The 17,693-nt window shown below is 41.6% G+C and overlaps 1 protein-coding gene across 2 annotated transcripts in view; it reads left to right on the top strand.

Annotated features, from left to right (window-relative positions):
• SLC28A3 (solute carrier family 28 member 3) overlaps positions 1 to 16,076 on the top strand; it is a 65,660-nt gene extending 49,584 nt beyond the window's left edge. For both annotated transcript variants that reach the window (XM_040244714.1, XM_040244706.1), the window contains 8 exons: positions 1,092 to 1,217; positions 2,867 to 2,997; positions 4,972 to 5,140; positions 5,544 to 5,741; positions 11,520 to 11,601; positions 12,254 to 12,352; positions 12,589 to 12,709; positions 14,450 to 16,076. In XM_040244714.1, the coding sequence (XP_040100648.1) occupies positions 1,092 to 1,217; positions 2,867 to 2,997; positions 4,972 to 5,140; positions 5,544 to 5,741; positions 11,520 to 11,601; positions 12,254 to 12,352; positions 12,589 to 12,709; positions 14,450 to 14,576 (1,053 nt within the window). In that variant the 3' untranslated portion in view covers positions 14,577 to 16,076. The remainder of the gene's footprint in view (positions 1 to 1,091; positions 1,218 to 2,866; positions 2,998 to 4,971; positions 5,141 to 5,543; positions 5,742 to 11,519; positions 11,602 to 12,253; positions 12,353 to 12,588; positions 12,710 to 14,449) is intronic.
• The last annotated feature ends 1,617 nt before the right edge of the window (positions 16,077 to 17,693 follow it).

Genomic DNA, 17,693 nt, shown 5'->3' with positions numbered 1-17,693 from the left:
ATTTGAAGCAAAAATCAAGTCACCCCGAAAAACACATGGCCCCAAATTAAAAGGCTTACAATTGCTCCAGGCAGCTGAGCCTTCTGATTGGTAAGCCTAGCTTACTAGCCTAGAGCAGAGTTCTTTCCCTAGTAGTTGAAATTATTATAATTATAGTCATAAAATCCCTCAGGACTAATTAGGGCACCATCTTGAGCTGATTACTCCTACCTGCAGGGTAAGAGGGCTCATGTACTGAGTTTCTATTTAGTCCATAAAGTGAAGCTCAACACACTCAATCTTATAGAACAATTAGAAATAATGAGGGGAAAATTGTAAAATTGCACACATGCTCCTGTTGTGCTCAATTTGATACTTATTATGTACTTAATATGCTAAAAGTACAGCTATTATTTATGGAGAGTCCCACACCATAGGCCACCTGCCCTCCTTAATGGAACTCAAGCCTTTACAACTATATTCTAATCGATGCTTTTCCATGCAAGTAGGGGTAGTTCTCTGATTTTCAATTTGGGAAGGGCCCATGGGCACCGGTCCTTGTTTTTGCTGGTATTTTTTAATACTTATGTCTTTGTTTCCCTGTGGTGTCAGCAAAGAGGTTAGGGTATGTTGAGATGAAGCTGGGAGATGGGAAGTCACAGAAGTTTGGGAATCATAGTTCCCAAAGCCAGGCCACTGGATAGAGTTACTTGGCCCATGGTTGTCCAACTTTAGAAAAGAGTACCAAGTCATCAGAGTCCAATCCTAGGGTAGGCAGGAGCCTTACATAAACTGGCCTTGCAAACTTCACACATGAGTCTGTATATACACTGCCCTAGAGTCCAGAAGACCCAGACATTGATAGCATAGGTTCTTAAACATGAACACTCATCAGAACCACCAGCAAGTTTGTTAAAACACTGCTGCTGGACCCAGCCCTAGAGTTTTCCATTAAGTAATTCTGAGAATTTGTGGGTCTAACAAATTCCTGGGTCAAGCTGATGGAACTGGCCTGAAGTCCACTCTTAGAAATACTGCTGTAGAGAATGGAATTTTGAGTAGTAGCCTCTCCTCCTCAGAGAACGTTTAATCTGGTCACTTTGTATTTCCAGACTGAGTCTCCTCTGCTGATCCGACCGTATTTACCCTATGTCACCAAGTCTGAACTCCACGCAATCATGACCGCTGGGTTCTCTACCATTGCCGGAAGTGTCTTAGGTGCATACATCTCTTTTGGGGTAAGAATGTTTCAGGCTTAACTTATGGAAAAATTCAATCTTTTTTTTCTTTGCTATTGTTATTTCAGTTCTTTCCTTTACCACTGCTGCCAGATAAGGAGCCAAAAAGAGTATCCCTTTTTGCTGTATAGATGGTCACAGTTCTTTTGGCATTTGAATAGAGTGACTCCAAGGAGCTTTGGTGTTTCACTTTCATATCCCAGCCACCTAAACACGAACTATATCCAACCATACCAGAATGAAATCTGGTATTTCAATCATAACCTCATATTATGAGGTTACTTCGGGTGAAAATTTAAATATGTAAAAAAAAAATTAACTATTACAGACACTAGTTAAAGGCCATCTAGGTCAGGGATTAGCAAACTGTGGCCCAGGGGCAAATTTAGATCACTTTGGTTTTTTTTTTTTTTTTTTTTGAATAACTACAGTTTAATTGGAAGCCAGCTATTCCTGTTCATTATCTAAGCAGCTTTTATGATACAGAATTGAGCAGTTGTGGCCCCAAAAGCCAAAACTATTTACCCTTTACAAAAAGCTTTTTCTGACTCCTGGCTTACAGCAGAGATTCTCAAAATCTACTTCACATTAGAATCACCTGGAATTTTTTAAAAGCTTTTAAAAGCCCTAATGCCCAGGTCCATACCCCAGAGTAATTCATCCAGAATCTCTTGGGATGAGACCCAGGCATCAGTATTATTTTTCAATCCTCAGATTTCATTGTATAGCCCAGTTTGAGAGCAGTTGGTCTATGGGATGGGGCTGAAGAATGTTATGGTAACTGGTGCACTTGCCTCGAGCACAGAGCTTACAGCCTCCAGTGGAGAAATGGAATAACATAGCAGTTGTGTGGTCTAGCTGATGAGGAATTCTTATAAGATAGGCAAGTTTCAATCCAGGACTTCATCCAAATCTTACAGAGCCAATCAGTGGGAAGAGGAAAGACAAAAAGGGTGGTAAACTCAGGAACAGCAGTTTGACTCATGCCCCAGACGGATGGCTGTAGGAATTCTGCCTACAAAACTGTGCTAGATGGAATGGGAGTGGGGAGGGAGGAGCAGATTCTACAATTCTGGAAACACAGGGAAGAGAATCCAGACACAAGATGAGGTTGTGGGAGGGAAGGGGAAAGAGTTTAAGCAGAACTGCAGTGAGGAAAACAAAAACAACTTACAGATTAAAGGGACTCTGAATAAACGGATATTATGTAGAGGCACAAGGGACATCAGGAAACCAAAAGGAAGATTGAGAGGGGTGTATCCATGCCTGCACCCCAGATACCCATCACCTAAATTGATGATGTAATGAAATAGCTTTAGGGGCTATTTGAATATTTGAAAGAACAACAGAGAGGTAGAGTTATCTTCTTTGAAAGTTCCTAAACACAGGATTAATTCTCTTCTGAAATGGCAAAATTTTGGTTTGTGCTTCTCCAAGAGGATGTGGTCAGTTGATGCCATGTCCTTTCTTCTCTCAAGTTGATGCCCAGGAAATGACTAATTGAGTTTTTCCAAGCCTCCAAAGAAACACTGATTTCTAGCACAGAATCAATGCCTGCCCATCACCTCTCTTGTAAGGCGTTTGGGTCATTCATTCTAAACACAACAGAAAAGCTAAACCTTAAACTGGTCTTTCTCTTGAAATCACAGGTTTCATCCTCTCACTTGTTAACTGCTTCAGTTATGTCTGCACCTGCAGCATTGGCTATTTCTAAACTTTTTTGGCCTGAGACAGAAACACCTAAAATAAACCTCAAGAATGCCATGAAAATGGAAAATGGGTAAGTGGGACAAGTTCACCTAGTTAATAGTTAATTACTACCCAAGTAGGAGGCTGGAGGTGGGGAAGGAGAGTTTTGTTCCAGTCCAAATTCAAAGTGCAGCAAAAATCTTATTAGCAGAGAACACAGTGAATTAAAGTGAATTTAATTTCCCATAACTATGTGGACTTCATCCAAAATATCTTCTTTCAACACTCAAGGAAATCTCTCCTAACTACCAGTTCTTAAATGTCAATACATTTCCTTGACTGTTCAGGTATTTCATTTAATTAACTTTTTTTTAGATTGAAGTATGGTTGGTTTGTGATATTATATTAGGCTCAGGTGAATAGATAGTTAATTTTAAATATCATGTAGAGTTCATTGTGGCTCCCCTGGTAGCTCAGCGGTAAAGAATCTGCCTACAATGCAGGAGACACAGGAGACGTGGGTTTGATCCCTGGGTCAGGAAGATCCCCTGGAGAAGGAAATGGCAACCCACCCCAGTATTCTTGCCAGGAAAATCTCAGAGGACAGAGGAGCATGGCAGGCTGCAGTCCACAGGGTCACAAAGAATCAGACACAACTGAGCAGCTGAACCCACACATGGGCTTCATTGGGCCATGATTTAAGACTGTAGGAAAATCATAGGATCACCATTTCCAGAAGTTTCTTATATAATAGGGATGATGAGATGTGATATTAGTATTCCTAACCCCTCTTAGGTTCATTTACTTTTTGCTCTTTTTGAAAGAAAGAGAAAGGGGTGGAAAAAAGGAATTTAGGGTGTTCAAAAGTATGTCATTATATAACAGAATTTCAGTCCAGTTCAGTTCAGTCGCTCAGTCGTGTCCGACTCTTTGTGACCCCAGGAATCGCAGCACGCCAGGCCTCCCTGTCCATCACCAACTCCTGGAGTTCACTCAGACTCACGTCCATTGAGTCAGTGATGCCATCCAGCCATCTCATCCTCGGTCGTCCCCTTCTCCTCCGGCCCCCAATCTCTCCCAGCATCAGTCTTTTCCAATGAGTCAACTCTTTGCATGAGGTGGCCAAAGTACTGGAGTTTCAGCTTTAGCATTATTCCTTCCAAAGTAATCCCAGGGTTGATCTCCTTCAGAATGGACTGGTTGGATCTCCTTGCAGTCCAAGGGACTCTCAAGAGTTGTCTCCAACACCGCAGTTCAAACGCATCGATTCTTCGTCAACCAATATGTTTCTGAGATTCATCCATTGTTTGTATATAGAGAATCATAACCCTGCGTGGAAAAGCAAGTTGCCAAAGTATATATATGGAATATGTGGATTTCACTTATAAAGCTAGCAAATGTGTAAACTAACACAATATATTATTCAGGGGTAAAGAAAATTAAAAAGAAAGGGAATCTTAAGCAAATCCTAGTGGGCCAAGTACCTCTGAGATTAGAGAGAAGAAGATGTGATTAATGAGGGAGTGGTCAAAGCTGATGTGACATTCCATTTCTTAAATGAGATGATGGATGCAGACACAGACCTTCCTTGAATTGTTACTTCTTCTACTGTGAACTCCCCGGTGAACTCCAGGAGTTGCTGATGGACAGGGAGGCCTGGCGGGCTGTGATTCATGGGGTCGCAAAGAGTCGGACATGACTGAGCGACTGAACTGACTGACTGACTGATACTGTGAACATTTTATAAATATTCTCTGGAAGCCATCAAATATAATTGTGTAAACCTATAATATTTTATTCTTTCCCAATTTTTTATTATAAATTATTTCCCCAAATTAAAAGAGTGGTATAACACTTAGACACTCATATGCCCATCACCTACACTCAAAAACTAAATCCTTTCATGATTTCATGGAATTTAGGTGAGTGAGTATTTCAGCCAGGACATGGGTCTGAGAGTTTGTCTCTCCATTCAGATAAGCTCCGATTATGCCATTTCTACACCAATGATGTCCATCCACTGACAATCTTTTAGTAATTCTGCAATTGCTATTTTTTGATTAAGTGATTCAAGGAATCTCCTAGAAGCTGCAACGCAGGGAGCATCCTCATCCATTTCCCTGGTGGCGAACATTGCCGTGAATTTGATTGCCTTCCTAGCCCTGCTGTCTTTTATGAATTCAGCCCTGTCTTGGTTGGGAAACATGTTTGACTACCCACAACTGAGTTTTGAGGTACAATTCTATCATATTCCTCCTCCTTTTTGTTTCTACCAATCCTTGTTAAAAATAAAGCTGGTTTATGAACTGTCTATAATATACTCTAACCAGCCATAGTGCACTCTTCTACCATGTACAGACTTACCAGGAACCCCCCAACTTCCCACCGCTCTCTCCTCCTTCCCCCAACACAGAATCATTCATTCCTGACTCCTTCCCCCAAATCCTTCCTTACTTCAAATGACCAGTTTCAACCTTTACTCCTAAAGGATAAAGAGAGGCTAGAGGAGGAACAGGGATTTCTGTGCCTAAGGACACAGAGGGGATGGGAACAATCTGGTCACAGGCATGAGGCCCAAGAACTGGAAGCAAATCACTGCTCTAATGAGGTCTTCTTTTTTTTTTTTTTTTTTTGTAGGTAATATGCTCCTACATCTTCATGCCCTTTGCCTTCATGATGGGAGTAGACTGGCAAGATAGCTTTATGGTTGCCAAACTCATAGGTTATAAGACATTCTTCAATGAATTTGTGGCTTATCAACAACTCTCAAAATTGATCCATTTAAGGCAAGTGGGTGGACCCAAATTTGTGGATGGTGTGCAGCAATATATGTCGGTGAGTACATTTCCTTCCCAATATACTTCAACACATACATACATTCATCAAATAGCTGCTGGTGCCTCTGTGTGTCAGGTACCATGCCAGGTATTTGGGGTACATCAGAGAAGAAAACAGGCCCCAAATCTTTGACTTCACGATCAGGTTACGTTGAGTTAATCACAGGGTATGCATGTGCACACGAGTGTATGTGATTGTGTGTAGAAAGAAACACAGCTAATCTTTACCACTGTGATCATTTACTTTTGAGCCACTATCAGTGCAAATCCATGATCTGGGATTATAACCAATAGCTCAACTGGTAAAGAATCCATCTGCAATGCAGGAGACCCCGGTTCGATTCCTGGGTTGGGAAGATCTGCTGAAGAAGGGATAGGCTACCGACTCCAGTATTCTTGGACTTCCCTGGTGGCTCAGCTGGCAAAGAATCTGCCTGCAATGCAGGAGACCTGGGTTTGATCCCTGGGTTGGGAAGATCCCCTGGGAAAAGGGAATGGCTACCCACTCCAGTATACTGGCCTAGAGAATTCCGTGGACTATATAGTCCATGGAGTTGCAAAGAGTCAGACACAACTAAGTGACTTTCATTTTCACTTCACTTTCACATTAGATATTTATGGAATGTCTTCTTTGAGCACTGTGCTATGGATGGCTGCCACAGTGTTAAACGAGTGATAAAGCCTCTGTTCTCATGGGACTCATCATCTAATGATCATGAAGTTCTCTTTATTCCTGTTTAAGAAACTGTTTGATCTCTGAGAAACTGCCTAAGTGCCGCCTCGTGCCTGGACATATTAAAGAGGCAATGAGACACAACAACTATCCTCCAAGTGAATGAGGCCCTATAATTATGTCACGATTTCAGGTCCATAGCCTGCAAGGAGATGCTCATGTCTCCTTGGCCTTGATTGGGATGAGGGCATCCAGATGAGGCTGTTATTTCAGCCATATTTGTAGCTGAGTCTCCAGCTTCTACTCTTCTGAAGAACAGAATTGTCACACATGGAAACTCTGAGGGAAATGGCAAACATTTCCTACCACCACCATTACTCATCAAAACAATCTGCTTGGAATTAATGTCCTAGGCACATATTTGGCTTTAAAGGGAAAGGGAAGGAAACGCATGCTGTTCAAGGTTCTAACTGAGACTGCCCACCTCTGACCATCTCTCCCAGCCTCCTAGACACCAAACACGCAGATTACTCCCACATGTTACACAAATATAACAGCATACTCCAGGGCAGTATTGATTTGTACTTATGGTCAGGGGCATTCTGACCCACACATCTGAGATGAACAATAGCTCTGCAGGTCTCCTGTTTGTCAAATGTTCATTCTTCAACTGACCACGCAATGGAGCTTGGCCAAATGTCCTCATGGTTTGGATGTTGCCACAAACTAGCTGGCTTCCCTGCCAAAAGTAAAGAATAGGCTAAATTAAGTGAAATGTTTTCCATCCCCTACTGCTGGTTGCCTGGAAAAAGTAGTTTTGTTATTAAGCAAAGTGAGCTCTCAGTTCTGGCTGTACTAAGCAGGTTTGTGAACAGGTTATTAAGAGGATAGAAATAAAACAGTAGAGCTGATGTGGGTTGGGAGTGAGCCCAACCAGGGGCAGACTCACAGGAGGATATTTGGAGACAGGAACTCAATGGCTTTTGCTGTTGTTGAGTCACAAAAGAGAAAGCATTTTGTTTTTCCAAATGTCTTATTTCCAATCAACCAAATGGGGATGAGTTCTTACAATTTCTGTTTACCAACCAACAAGTGGTGGGAGTATCCCACCATCTCCTGGAAAAGGTACAATGTGACTAAAGCATACAACCTGGGTCCATAAGGCAAAAACCCAGCGTTATCCATTGACTCATGCACACTGATGACCTTCATCTAAGTGTTCAGAATGCACATGTAGAGATGGCCAACCGACACATGGAAAGGTGCCCATCGCTAAGTGTTAGAGAAATGAAAATCAAAACTGCAGTGAGCACAACCGCACACCAGTCAGAAGGACCATCATTAAAAAGTCTACAAATAACAAATGTTGGAGAGGGTATAGAGAAAAGGGAGCCCTTTTACACTGTTGGTTGGGATTGGTACAGCCACTGTGGAAAATAGTATGGAGACTCCTTGATAGCTCAGTTGGTAAAGAATCCACCTCCAATGCAGGAGACCCCAGTTTGATTCCTGGGTCAGGAAGATCTGCTGGAGAAGGGATAGGTTACCGACTCCAGTATTCTTGGGCTTCCCTTGTGGCTCAGCTGGTAAAGAATCCACCTGCAATGCAGGAGACCTCGGTTTGATCCCTAGGTTGGGAAGATCCCCTGGAGAAGGGAGAAGCTACCCACTCCAGTATTCTGGCCTGGAGAATTCCATGGACTGACTAGTCCTTGGGGTCGCAAAGAGTCAGACATGACTGAGAGACTTTCACTTTCACTTTTCCTCAAAAAATTAAAACTAGAGCGATCATATGATCCAACAATCCCACTCCTGGGAATATACTCAGAGAAAAGTGTAATATGAAAAGATACATGCACCTCAGTGTTCATAGCAACACTATTTACAATAGCCAAGACATGGACGCAATCTAAATGTCCATCAATGGATGAATGGATAAAGAAGATATGGTACATATACACAATAGAATATAACTTAGCCATAAAAAATAATAAAATAATGTCATTTGCAGCAACGTGGATGAACCTAGCTATTATCAGACTAAGTAAGTCAGAAAGAGAAAGACAAATACCATATGATATCACTTATATTTAAATGAAATCTAAAATATAACACAAATGAAATTATTTATGAAGCAGACACAGACTCACAGACATGGAAAACAAACTTAAGTTACCAAAGGGGAAAGAGAAAAGAAGGGATAAATTAGGTTTGGTATTGGCAGATAAAAACTACTATACATAAAGTAGATAAACAATAAGGTCCTACTGTACAGACCAGCAAACTAAATTTATACCCTGTAATAAACCATAATGGAAAAGAATACATATCTGTATATAATAAATATATACATATCTATATATCTGAATCATTTTGCTGAGCAGAAGAAACTAACAAAACAGTGTAAATCGAATATACTTCAGTTTTAAAAAAAAGAGAATGCATATGTAGCATGTTACCCCCAGAATGAGCTCTTTATCACTCCATCATTTTCATCTTTTTCTTAGAATAAAGATAATACTTTGCATATTTGTTTGTTTACACATAGAACGTACCATGGTACAGAACTCAAAAGGCACAAGAAGTGTACAGGGAAAAGGAAGTCATCCTCCCTATTTCTCTATGATTCAGCTCCTCTCCACATTTCACATCATGCTCTCTGTTGTTAGCAATGCTCTTTGCCCTTGGCAACGTATCTTGGATGCCTGTGACACAGTATGACCACATCATAACTTATTTCAACCAGTCCCTTGTGGATGAACACTATTACAATTTTTTAGCTATTAGAAGCAATGCTACAATGACTTTCCTTGTACCTGTGGCATCTTTGATCCAGTACAAGGAGAGCTGAAAGAACTATTATTAATTTCCTAGTACAGTGCAGCTCTTTCTATCACATAACCCTTGGGCAAAGGCTAAGTGGAATCATCCCAGCCTCCTTTTCCTCTTATTATAAGACCCTACATGGCCACATCTGTGTCCCTTCTTCCCCTAGATCCTCAGAAATGAGGAGGGAATCTTAAGCACTTTTTGCCATCTCCTTCCCCATGGCCTCTTAACAAGCTTGCCTATTTTTAAAGCCAATTGAACTAAATGAAAAAGCAATAGACTGAACAGGGGACAAGAATGAGCTTTTCCGCAAACAGTGGACTGCCCAAATACTTGAAATATTTTTTTTTCCTGTCTGCATGATGATGGAGAATATCAACAAAGGAGTTCTCAGAAATTGTGAAAGAGAAGAGGAGCTTTATAATCAACAAAAAAACTTACCATTACCATTTGAACCTTGAATGTAAGCTTTTAAAAATTCAGTTAATGAAAAAAAAAAAGGCACTGCTACTTTTGATAGAGCATTAGCCTGGTTTGTTCTTCAAACCAAATCATAGATTTTTCAGGATTTTGGTAAAGAAAATTATTGCCTTGGTCATGTGGGTGCCTTTGCCAGATTGGCTGTGCCTCTGGTGGACAACTGAGCCCACTGAATCTTCCAAGCCTCCCACAGTCAGCTGCTCAATCTGAGGAAGATTATCTGGACTGAGCAGCCTGTCTTGGCCACTGGAACAGAGGAGGAGGGTCACGCTCATGCTTCCAAGAATCCACCTGCCATCTTCTCATCTTTCCCTGTGAAAAGACTATTCACTCTCCTGGCACCTAATATTCCTATAATCTGGTCAGAGCTGAGGAAAAAAGAAAGGCAAGCACACACCACAGATAGCTGAAAGGAGCCTCTCTGCTATCTGTGAACTTCCTTTTTACTAAGATAATTCCTTTTCACTGAAGTATAATTTACATACCAAAAAAAGGCCTATATTTTGATAAATCTGTCACCTTTGTAACCACGCCCACAATCAAGATAATGAACATTTCCACCACACCTAGAAAACTTCCCTTTGCCAGTTGTCAACAACACCTCATCCCACCCCAACCCGGTCCCAGGAAACCAGTGACCTTTCTCCCACTATAGACCATTTTTGCCTGTTCTAGAATTTCATATAAATGGATTCAGGATTCATATTGTTGCATGTGTTCGTTTTTTCCTTTCTATTGCAGAGTAGTATCCTATTTTATGTATGCTGCTGCTGCTGCTAAGTCACTTCAGTCGTGTCCGACTCTGTGCGAACCCATAGACGGCAGCCCACCAGGCTCTGCCGTCCCTGGGATTCTCCAGGCAAGAGCGCTGGAATGGGTTGCCGTTGCCTTCTCCAACGCATGAACGTGAAAAGTGAAAGTGAAGTCGTATCCACACTTCATTTATCCATTTGGCTATTGAAGGACATTTGAGTTATTCCAGCTTGGGACTATTGTGAATAAAGCTGCTTTAAATACTCATGTACAATCTCCTTGTAGGCATACGTTTTTATTTCTCCTGGGAACATTCCTAGGAGTGGTATTATAGATCATACAGGCTGTTATGTTAATTTGACTACCAAAAAAAACCTGCTAGGTATGTTCATATTTTACGAACAGGCTGTGTCACTTTACATTCCCACTAATAGTGTATAAGAATTCCAGTTGCTCCACATCCTTGTCAACACTTCGTGTTGTCCATCTTTTTTGCCATTTTAATGGATGCATAGTGATAGTTTATTGTTTTCATTTAATTTTCATTTTCCTGGTGACAATTGATGTCAAACATCTCATGTGCTTATTTTGTCCACTTGCGTATCTTTCATGAAATCTTTTCATCTGTTTTTTATTGGTGCTTGTCTTCTTAATGAGTTATAGTATTTCTTTATACATTCTGAATAAGTCCTCTGTCAAATAAATGTAATGTGAGTATTTTCTAGAACCAATTTTGTATCATCAGTAACTAATACTTTGCCTGACACAATAGAAAAGTTATCATTGAGTAGAAAATAGCATTTGTAGAGGTCAAGACTACCAATCTAAGAACTTCATGAAGTCTCTGAACCCACACAGCCCCTTTTCCTTCCTCAAAATTCAAGGGGAGATGGAAAAAACAATGGGTGTTTGATACCATACACTGTACATTTATCTGTCGATAGTGATTTCATAGTCAGAATTGGAAGCCCAGTTAGGATATCAGATTTACTAAACTAGGTCACATCATGTATACATCTGTGTGTTTATGCTTATTTCCAGATGCGTTCTGAGGCAATCTCCACTTATGCTCTCTGTGGCTTTGCCAATTTTGGTTCCCTGGGAATAGTGATTGGCGGACTCAGTAAGTGAAAAGAATATTCTTCACCAACAGATACAGTGTAAACGTGCTTCTGATCTCCATGTTGCTCTGTAACATTATTTGTGTTAGAAAAAGAGACACTGCAACAGCAGTAAATTCTTTGGGGTCTATTTTTTCCCCCACTCTGCAATGTAGTTTTCCTACGTGTGTCCTGGCTAACATCAGGAAGAATTTGCTCAAATGTACAGATATTATTACCCCACTCAAAGATGACAAATACATTTCACTTTGCATGCCAATTCCAATAGATTTTTAATGACCACCTGGAGAAGGATTCTGAGGGCCAGTGGAAGTTCAATGGGAAAATGCTGTGATTAATTAATTCTGTGCCACCATAGGCAAAGAAGGGGATGGTGAGAGATGAGTTGCAGATATTTGGGATCCCTCCTTGCAACCCATTTGCCTTGCCATGCCCTCAACACACTGTGAGGTCTCCTACACCAGAGAAACTTCTCTGGGTGTGGAGCTCATCACTTAGCTCTTGAATCTTGAGTTTTCCCATTCAGTTTACAAAAGGAAAAGAAAAGTCAGCTGACCTGAGACTCCAACCCTAGAACTCTCAGAGGCAGGGAATTTGGAATTGAAATCAATATCCTCGACATTAATCTTTCATACTTTCTCCCACGTTCCCCAGCTTCCATGGCTCCTTCAAGAAAGCGTGACATCACCGCAGGAGCAATGAGAGCTCTGATTGCGGGGACCATCGCCTGCTTCCTGACAGCCTGCATCGCAGGTATTATATTGTGTTGTTTGTGTCCTGTCTCCCTGCGCTCACAGGATGGCAACTTTGGGGGGACAGTGCCCACCACCTACATACACAGCATACGTTGCTGTAGAGAGCTGGGAGGTAGAACTGCTCTTAAGCATACTGTGATGTGAAATGTGCAGAGCATGGTGGAGAAGTCAAGAATAGAAGAAGAGTTCAGTGACATCATTAATTAAATAAATGGCACTCTGTTCTACTTCTAGGCATGCTTACCAACACTCCTGTAGACGTCAACTGCCACCACATTTTGGAGAATGCCTTCAACTCCAGCTTAGTCAGAAATACAACCAACGTCGTATCTTGTTGCCAGGGTCTACTGAGCAGGTATTGTACTTTTGATGATAACTTCTTTATAGTCATCATTAATAATAATAAAAAAAGAGCATCCACTTATTATAACTTCATAACTCTTAATATAAGACCCTGTGTGGCAGTTCTAACCACCTTTCATCTTTTTATTTATTTATGACTATACTGGCTCTTTGTTGCTGAGTGTGGGCTTTCTCCGGGTGCAGCCAGCAGGGGCTACTCTTTGCTGTGGCATTGTGGTGCATGGGCTTCTCACTGCAGAGACTTCTCACTGTGGATCATGGGCTTTAGGTACCTAGGCTTCTGTAGCTGAGGCACACTAGATTCTAGAGTGCAGGCTCAGTAGTTGTGGCACACAGGCTTAGTTGCTCCACAACATGTGGAATCTTCCTGGTCTAGGGACCAAAGCCATGTCCCTTACATTGGTAGGTGGATTCTAAACCACTGGACCACCAGGGGATCCCAAAACACCTTTCACCTTGACTTTTCTCAACTAAGACTAGAAACCATAACATTAACCAATGCTGCTCAAACATTTTAATATGCCCCCAGCTGTGTATTAGGCACTTTGTATGAATTAGCTCAGTTAAACTTTGCAACCACTGTGTACATTGGGCACTATTGCTTTTTTAGGCATTAAATAAAATCAGGGCTTGGAGAAACTATGTCACTTACTGAAGCAAAATGAGTGCAAGCAAGAGTAAGATAGAAAGTGACAAGAAAATTTGAGTCTTTCTGCCCACAGAGCCCAGACCCTTATCTAAGACCCTAGTACTAGTTACTAGGTACTGCCTCCCTTTCAAGAGTATCGAGCAGTGCAGGCTACCCTGACAGCATGATGGTGATGAGCCTCAGTGGATGAGGGGCCATCAGTGACTCATGCCAGCCCCCCCAATCTTGTACAGTTTCTATCCTCAAAATCAGTATCACCACTCCATCTGCCCTTCTTAAGGTGCAAGTTTTGGGGGGTTTTTAAATATAATTTTATTTATTTGTTTGTTTCTGGCTGTGGCATGGGCATTTCTCTAGTTGCAGTGAGCAGGGGCGACTCTCCAGTTGCAGTGTGTGGGCTTCTCATTTCAGTGGCCTCTCTTACTGCAGAGCATCACCTCTAGGGCATGTGGGCTTCAGTAGCTGAGGCTCCCGGGCTCTAGAGCACAGATTCAGTAGTTGTGGTGTATGGGGTTAGCTGGTCTGCAGCATGCAGGATTCTCCAAGCCCAGGGATCAAATCTATGTCTCCTGCATTTGCAGGAGGATTCCTTTCCTGAAATGAGCCACCAGGGAAGCCCCATGTGCAAGTGTTTTATAAAGATTGATTCTATCCTTTATTTGTTTACTCTGGAGGAAATAAGAGGAGTCTTTCAGGCCAAACAGGATTTAAGAGTCAAAACTACTTTGTCCTTAACCCACTCTAACCAGAATGTTAGGCTTCCCTGGTGGCTCGGATGGTAAAGAATCTGCCTGCAATGTGGCAGACCCAGGTTCAATCCCTGGGTTGGAAAGATTTCCTGGAAAAGGGCATCGCAATTCACTCCAGTATTCTTGCCTGCCGAACTCCATAGACAGAGGAGCCTGGTGGGCTATAATCCATGGGGTTACAGTGTCAGGCATGACTGAGTGAAAAACACTAACTGGAATGTGAGGGAAGAAATCAGCTTCCTACCCTGTTCTATTTCTCATGTGTCATCTTCTGTCCATCTTCTATTTCTGTCTTTGAAGTCTCAACTAACTGTTTTATTCTCCTTTGCTCCAGCACTGTTGTCAAGGGTCCTGGTGAAGTCATCCCAACTGGAAACCATAGCCTATATACTTTGAAGAACTGCTGCAACTTGTTGAATACACCAACACTGAACTGCAGCTGGATTCCTAATGTACTTTGAGTCCAGCCACTCCTCCAACAGAACTCTAAGTACAGGTGCTGAATTTTCTGCTTTGAGGAGAGTGGGGAGAAACAAGCTATTTCCACAGATCAATACTTCTGTCATGGAGTTTCAGCTTTAAAGAAGAAAAACAGGAATGAATGCTTCAGATCTATAGTATCTTCCTCCTCCCCTTTTTTCTCCCCACTACTGAGAATTACTCATTTTGGTGTCCCAAAGTGACATGTTGTCTCCAAAAATGTTTCCTATCTCAAAAGGAGATTCTGGAGATGATGCAAAGATGCTTTTTAGTGAAGTGATCTTAATGGCATAAAGACCACATTATATGAGGAAACACAAATACTAATGACTGGATTAAAGGGGTTTCACCCAAAAAAAAAGAATGTGAGAAAGGTTTTGGAATACCTTAAGTAATTTATTTGTGTTTTCATTTTTGTCCATACACAAGAGTAATTTTTTAAATGCATGTGTAAATAGTTGATTTGTATGTGTTGTGTGTGTGTGTGTGGTGGTGATGAAGTGGGAACATACATGGTATTTACACGTCCTTTCCCTCTGTTCTGTAGGTTCTGGTGTCAGCCTTCATAAAAGCCTATGGCGCAGTGTGTGAGGGATGCCAGTTATTCATATCTTGGTTCTCCTCTGTTTACTATGACTATTATTTTTCTCTCTCACTCTTTTTTCTCTTTTTAACTCTTTGCATTTTTCTACTCTGTTTTATTCCTGAGAGTTAAAGTTTTCCCCTTTTCAAATTCAAAAATTAATATTCATTTTTAATAAACAGTGGCAATATTACACACATACCCCTTTCTCTCCATCCTATTCACTCCAGTCTCTTTTCAGTACCACACTCAGAAATTAACTGTTAATGGACTAGTACTGAGGGAGGGAGATATTATTTCTGAGTCATGTGGTGAGAATAGATAGTAAGGGGGTAAGGATCAGGCAAATGAGCTGGTGAGCACTTGAGGCTTGCTGCCTCTAGAAATCTTATCAATACTCTGTGAACTTTGTGAGTGGCGCTGGGCTAGGTGGAAGTTTCCCTTTTCCCAGTGAAGCTACTCAGTCGAAGGTTTTGGTAGACAGTGATGTCTTCACTCTTCTTTGGCAGACATAGATACTAGAGAGCTATTTATGCCTCATAGTATATCCTCCACCCACCCGTAGTCTTCTGAAATGGCAAAGATGGAGTGTCTTTGTGTTTCCTGTGTGTTTCCTTAGCTGTTGCCCAAGGTCACCCAGCGCTATTTTGCACTCACCCAGCACAGAACGTTGCTGTCAGTCTATGCACGCTGACCTTGTTTCAAGCCAAGGCTGTGAAATGAAGAATTCTGCATTCTGTCTTATCTGTGCCTGGAATCCAAAGTGTCCACCCTTCTTTCTGAGTCTATCTTCACACTGATACAGTTTTCATTAACCTGAAAGTCCTTTTTCAAATACAGTATTATGAGTCCAGATATGAATGTTTCCTAATCTCAATAAAGAGGGACATTTACTGCTTCTTATTCTCATTATTTTCCACTGATTTGCAAACAGAGAAGGGGTCAGAAGTGGCATTTCTCTCTCCAATCCAGAAGCTGTGGTTACAAACAAATTCTCTGACACCACAGAAGCCTTAGGGTCACAGCTAAGAATAGACTGGAGTCATGAAATATGGAAATTTTTCTTTGATGTTTCTTTCCATTGATAAAATCAGCACATCCAAGCAATTAGGTCTGAGTGAGGTCTCTGTAACGACACAGATTACTAACATGCATTCATTTTGCAAATCCTCCCACCTAATTGTTCTTATGTTCCTGTAGTTTAATTAGGCTGATAGGCCATTAGGCCATTGTGAAGAGCTTAAGACATGCACCTGCCCAGTGAAGCTGATTTCCAATTACAAAACAATTCCAAAATCAGGAATGATTATAAAGAAGGTATTGAAGGACAACAGTGTTCCAGGAAGGATTAAACTACACTGAATGTACTGGAGCAGGGGAAGCAGAAGCAAGCAATCATTCACATTTTAAACAGGCAGGAGCACAGAATTAAAGAAGACATGCTTGGTACAGGTGCACCATATGGTGCTAATTGTCCTAAAAAAAACTTACCTTTTTACAACTGTGTGTGTGCGTGTGTGCACACGTGTGTACTCAGTTGTGTCTCTTTGTGACCCCATGGACTGTGGCCCACCAGGCTCCTCTGTCCATGGAATTTTCCAAGTAAGAATACCGGAGTGGGTTGCCACTTCCTTCTCCAGAGGGTCTTTCCGACCCAGGGATTAAAGCATCTCTTGCATCTCCTGTATTGGCAGGTGGCTTATTTACCACTTGTGCCACATTTTACAATCTGTTAATAAAAACAACTTTTCATTTAAACTAAAGCAGGAAGAAAAGTGTGCCATTGTCCATTCTTCTTCTGACTCTAAAGACAACAGCCGTTCATGATGATGAGTGTATTTTCCTTTATATGACAAAGGCCCTGTGACTGCCCTGGACATAGACAGAGTTCTTTCTACCCTGGTCATTAGTGGGCCACTTGGCATTTCTATTACAAGAGACTCTAGAAAGTAGACAATAGTTCAGTTCAGTTCATTTCAGTCACTCTATCGTGTCCAACTTTTTGAGACACCATGAACCACAGCACACCAGGCCTCCCCATCCATCACCAACTCCTGGAGTCAACCCAAACCCACGTCCATCGAGTTGATCATGCCATCCAACCATCTCATCCTCTGTCATCCCCTTCTCCTCCTGCTTTCAATCTTTCCCAGCATCAGGGTCTTTTCCAATGAATCAGCTCTTCACATCAGGTCGCCAAAGTATTGGAGGTTCAGCTTCAACATCAGTCCCTCCAATGAACACCCAGGACTGATCTCCTTTAGGATGGACTGGCTGGATCTCCTTGCAGTCCAAGGGACTCTCAAGAGTCTTCTCTAACACCACAGTTCAAAAGCATCAATTCTTCGGCACTCAGATTTCTTCACAGTCCAACTCTCACATCCATACATGACCACTGGAAAAATAATAGCCTTGACTAGATGGATCTTTGTTGGCAAGGTAATATCTCTGCTTTTGAATATGCTATCTAGGTTGGTCATAACTTTCCTTCCAAAGAGTAAGCATCTTTTAATTG

The sequence above is a fragment of the Oryx dammah genome, unplaced genomic scaffold (assembly GCF_014754425.2).
Source record: "Oryx dammah isolate SB20612 unplaced genomic scaffold, SCBI_Odam_1.1 HiC_scaffold_1, whole genome shotgun sequence".
Classification (NCBI taxonomy): Eukaryota; Metazoa; Chordata; class Mammalia; order Artiodactyla; family Bovidae; genus Oryx; species Oryx dammah.
Note: the sequence above shows the minus strand (reverse complement) of the source record. Positions and strands in the feature narration are given on the sequence as shown.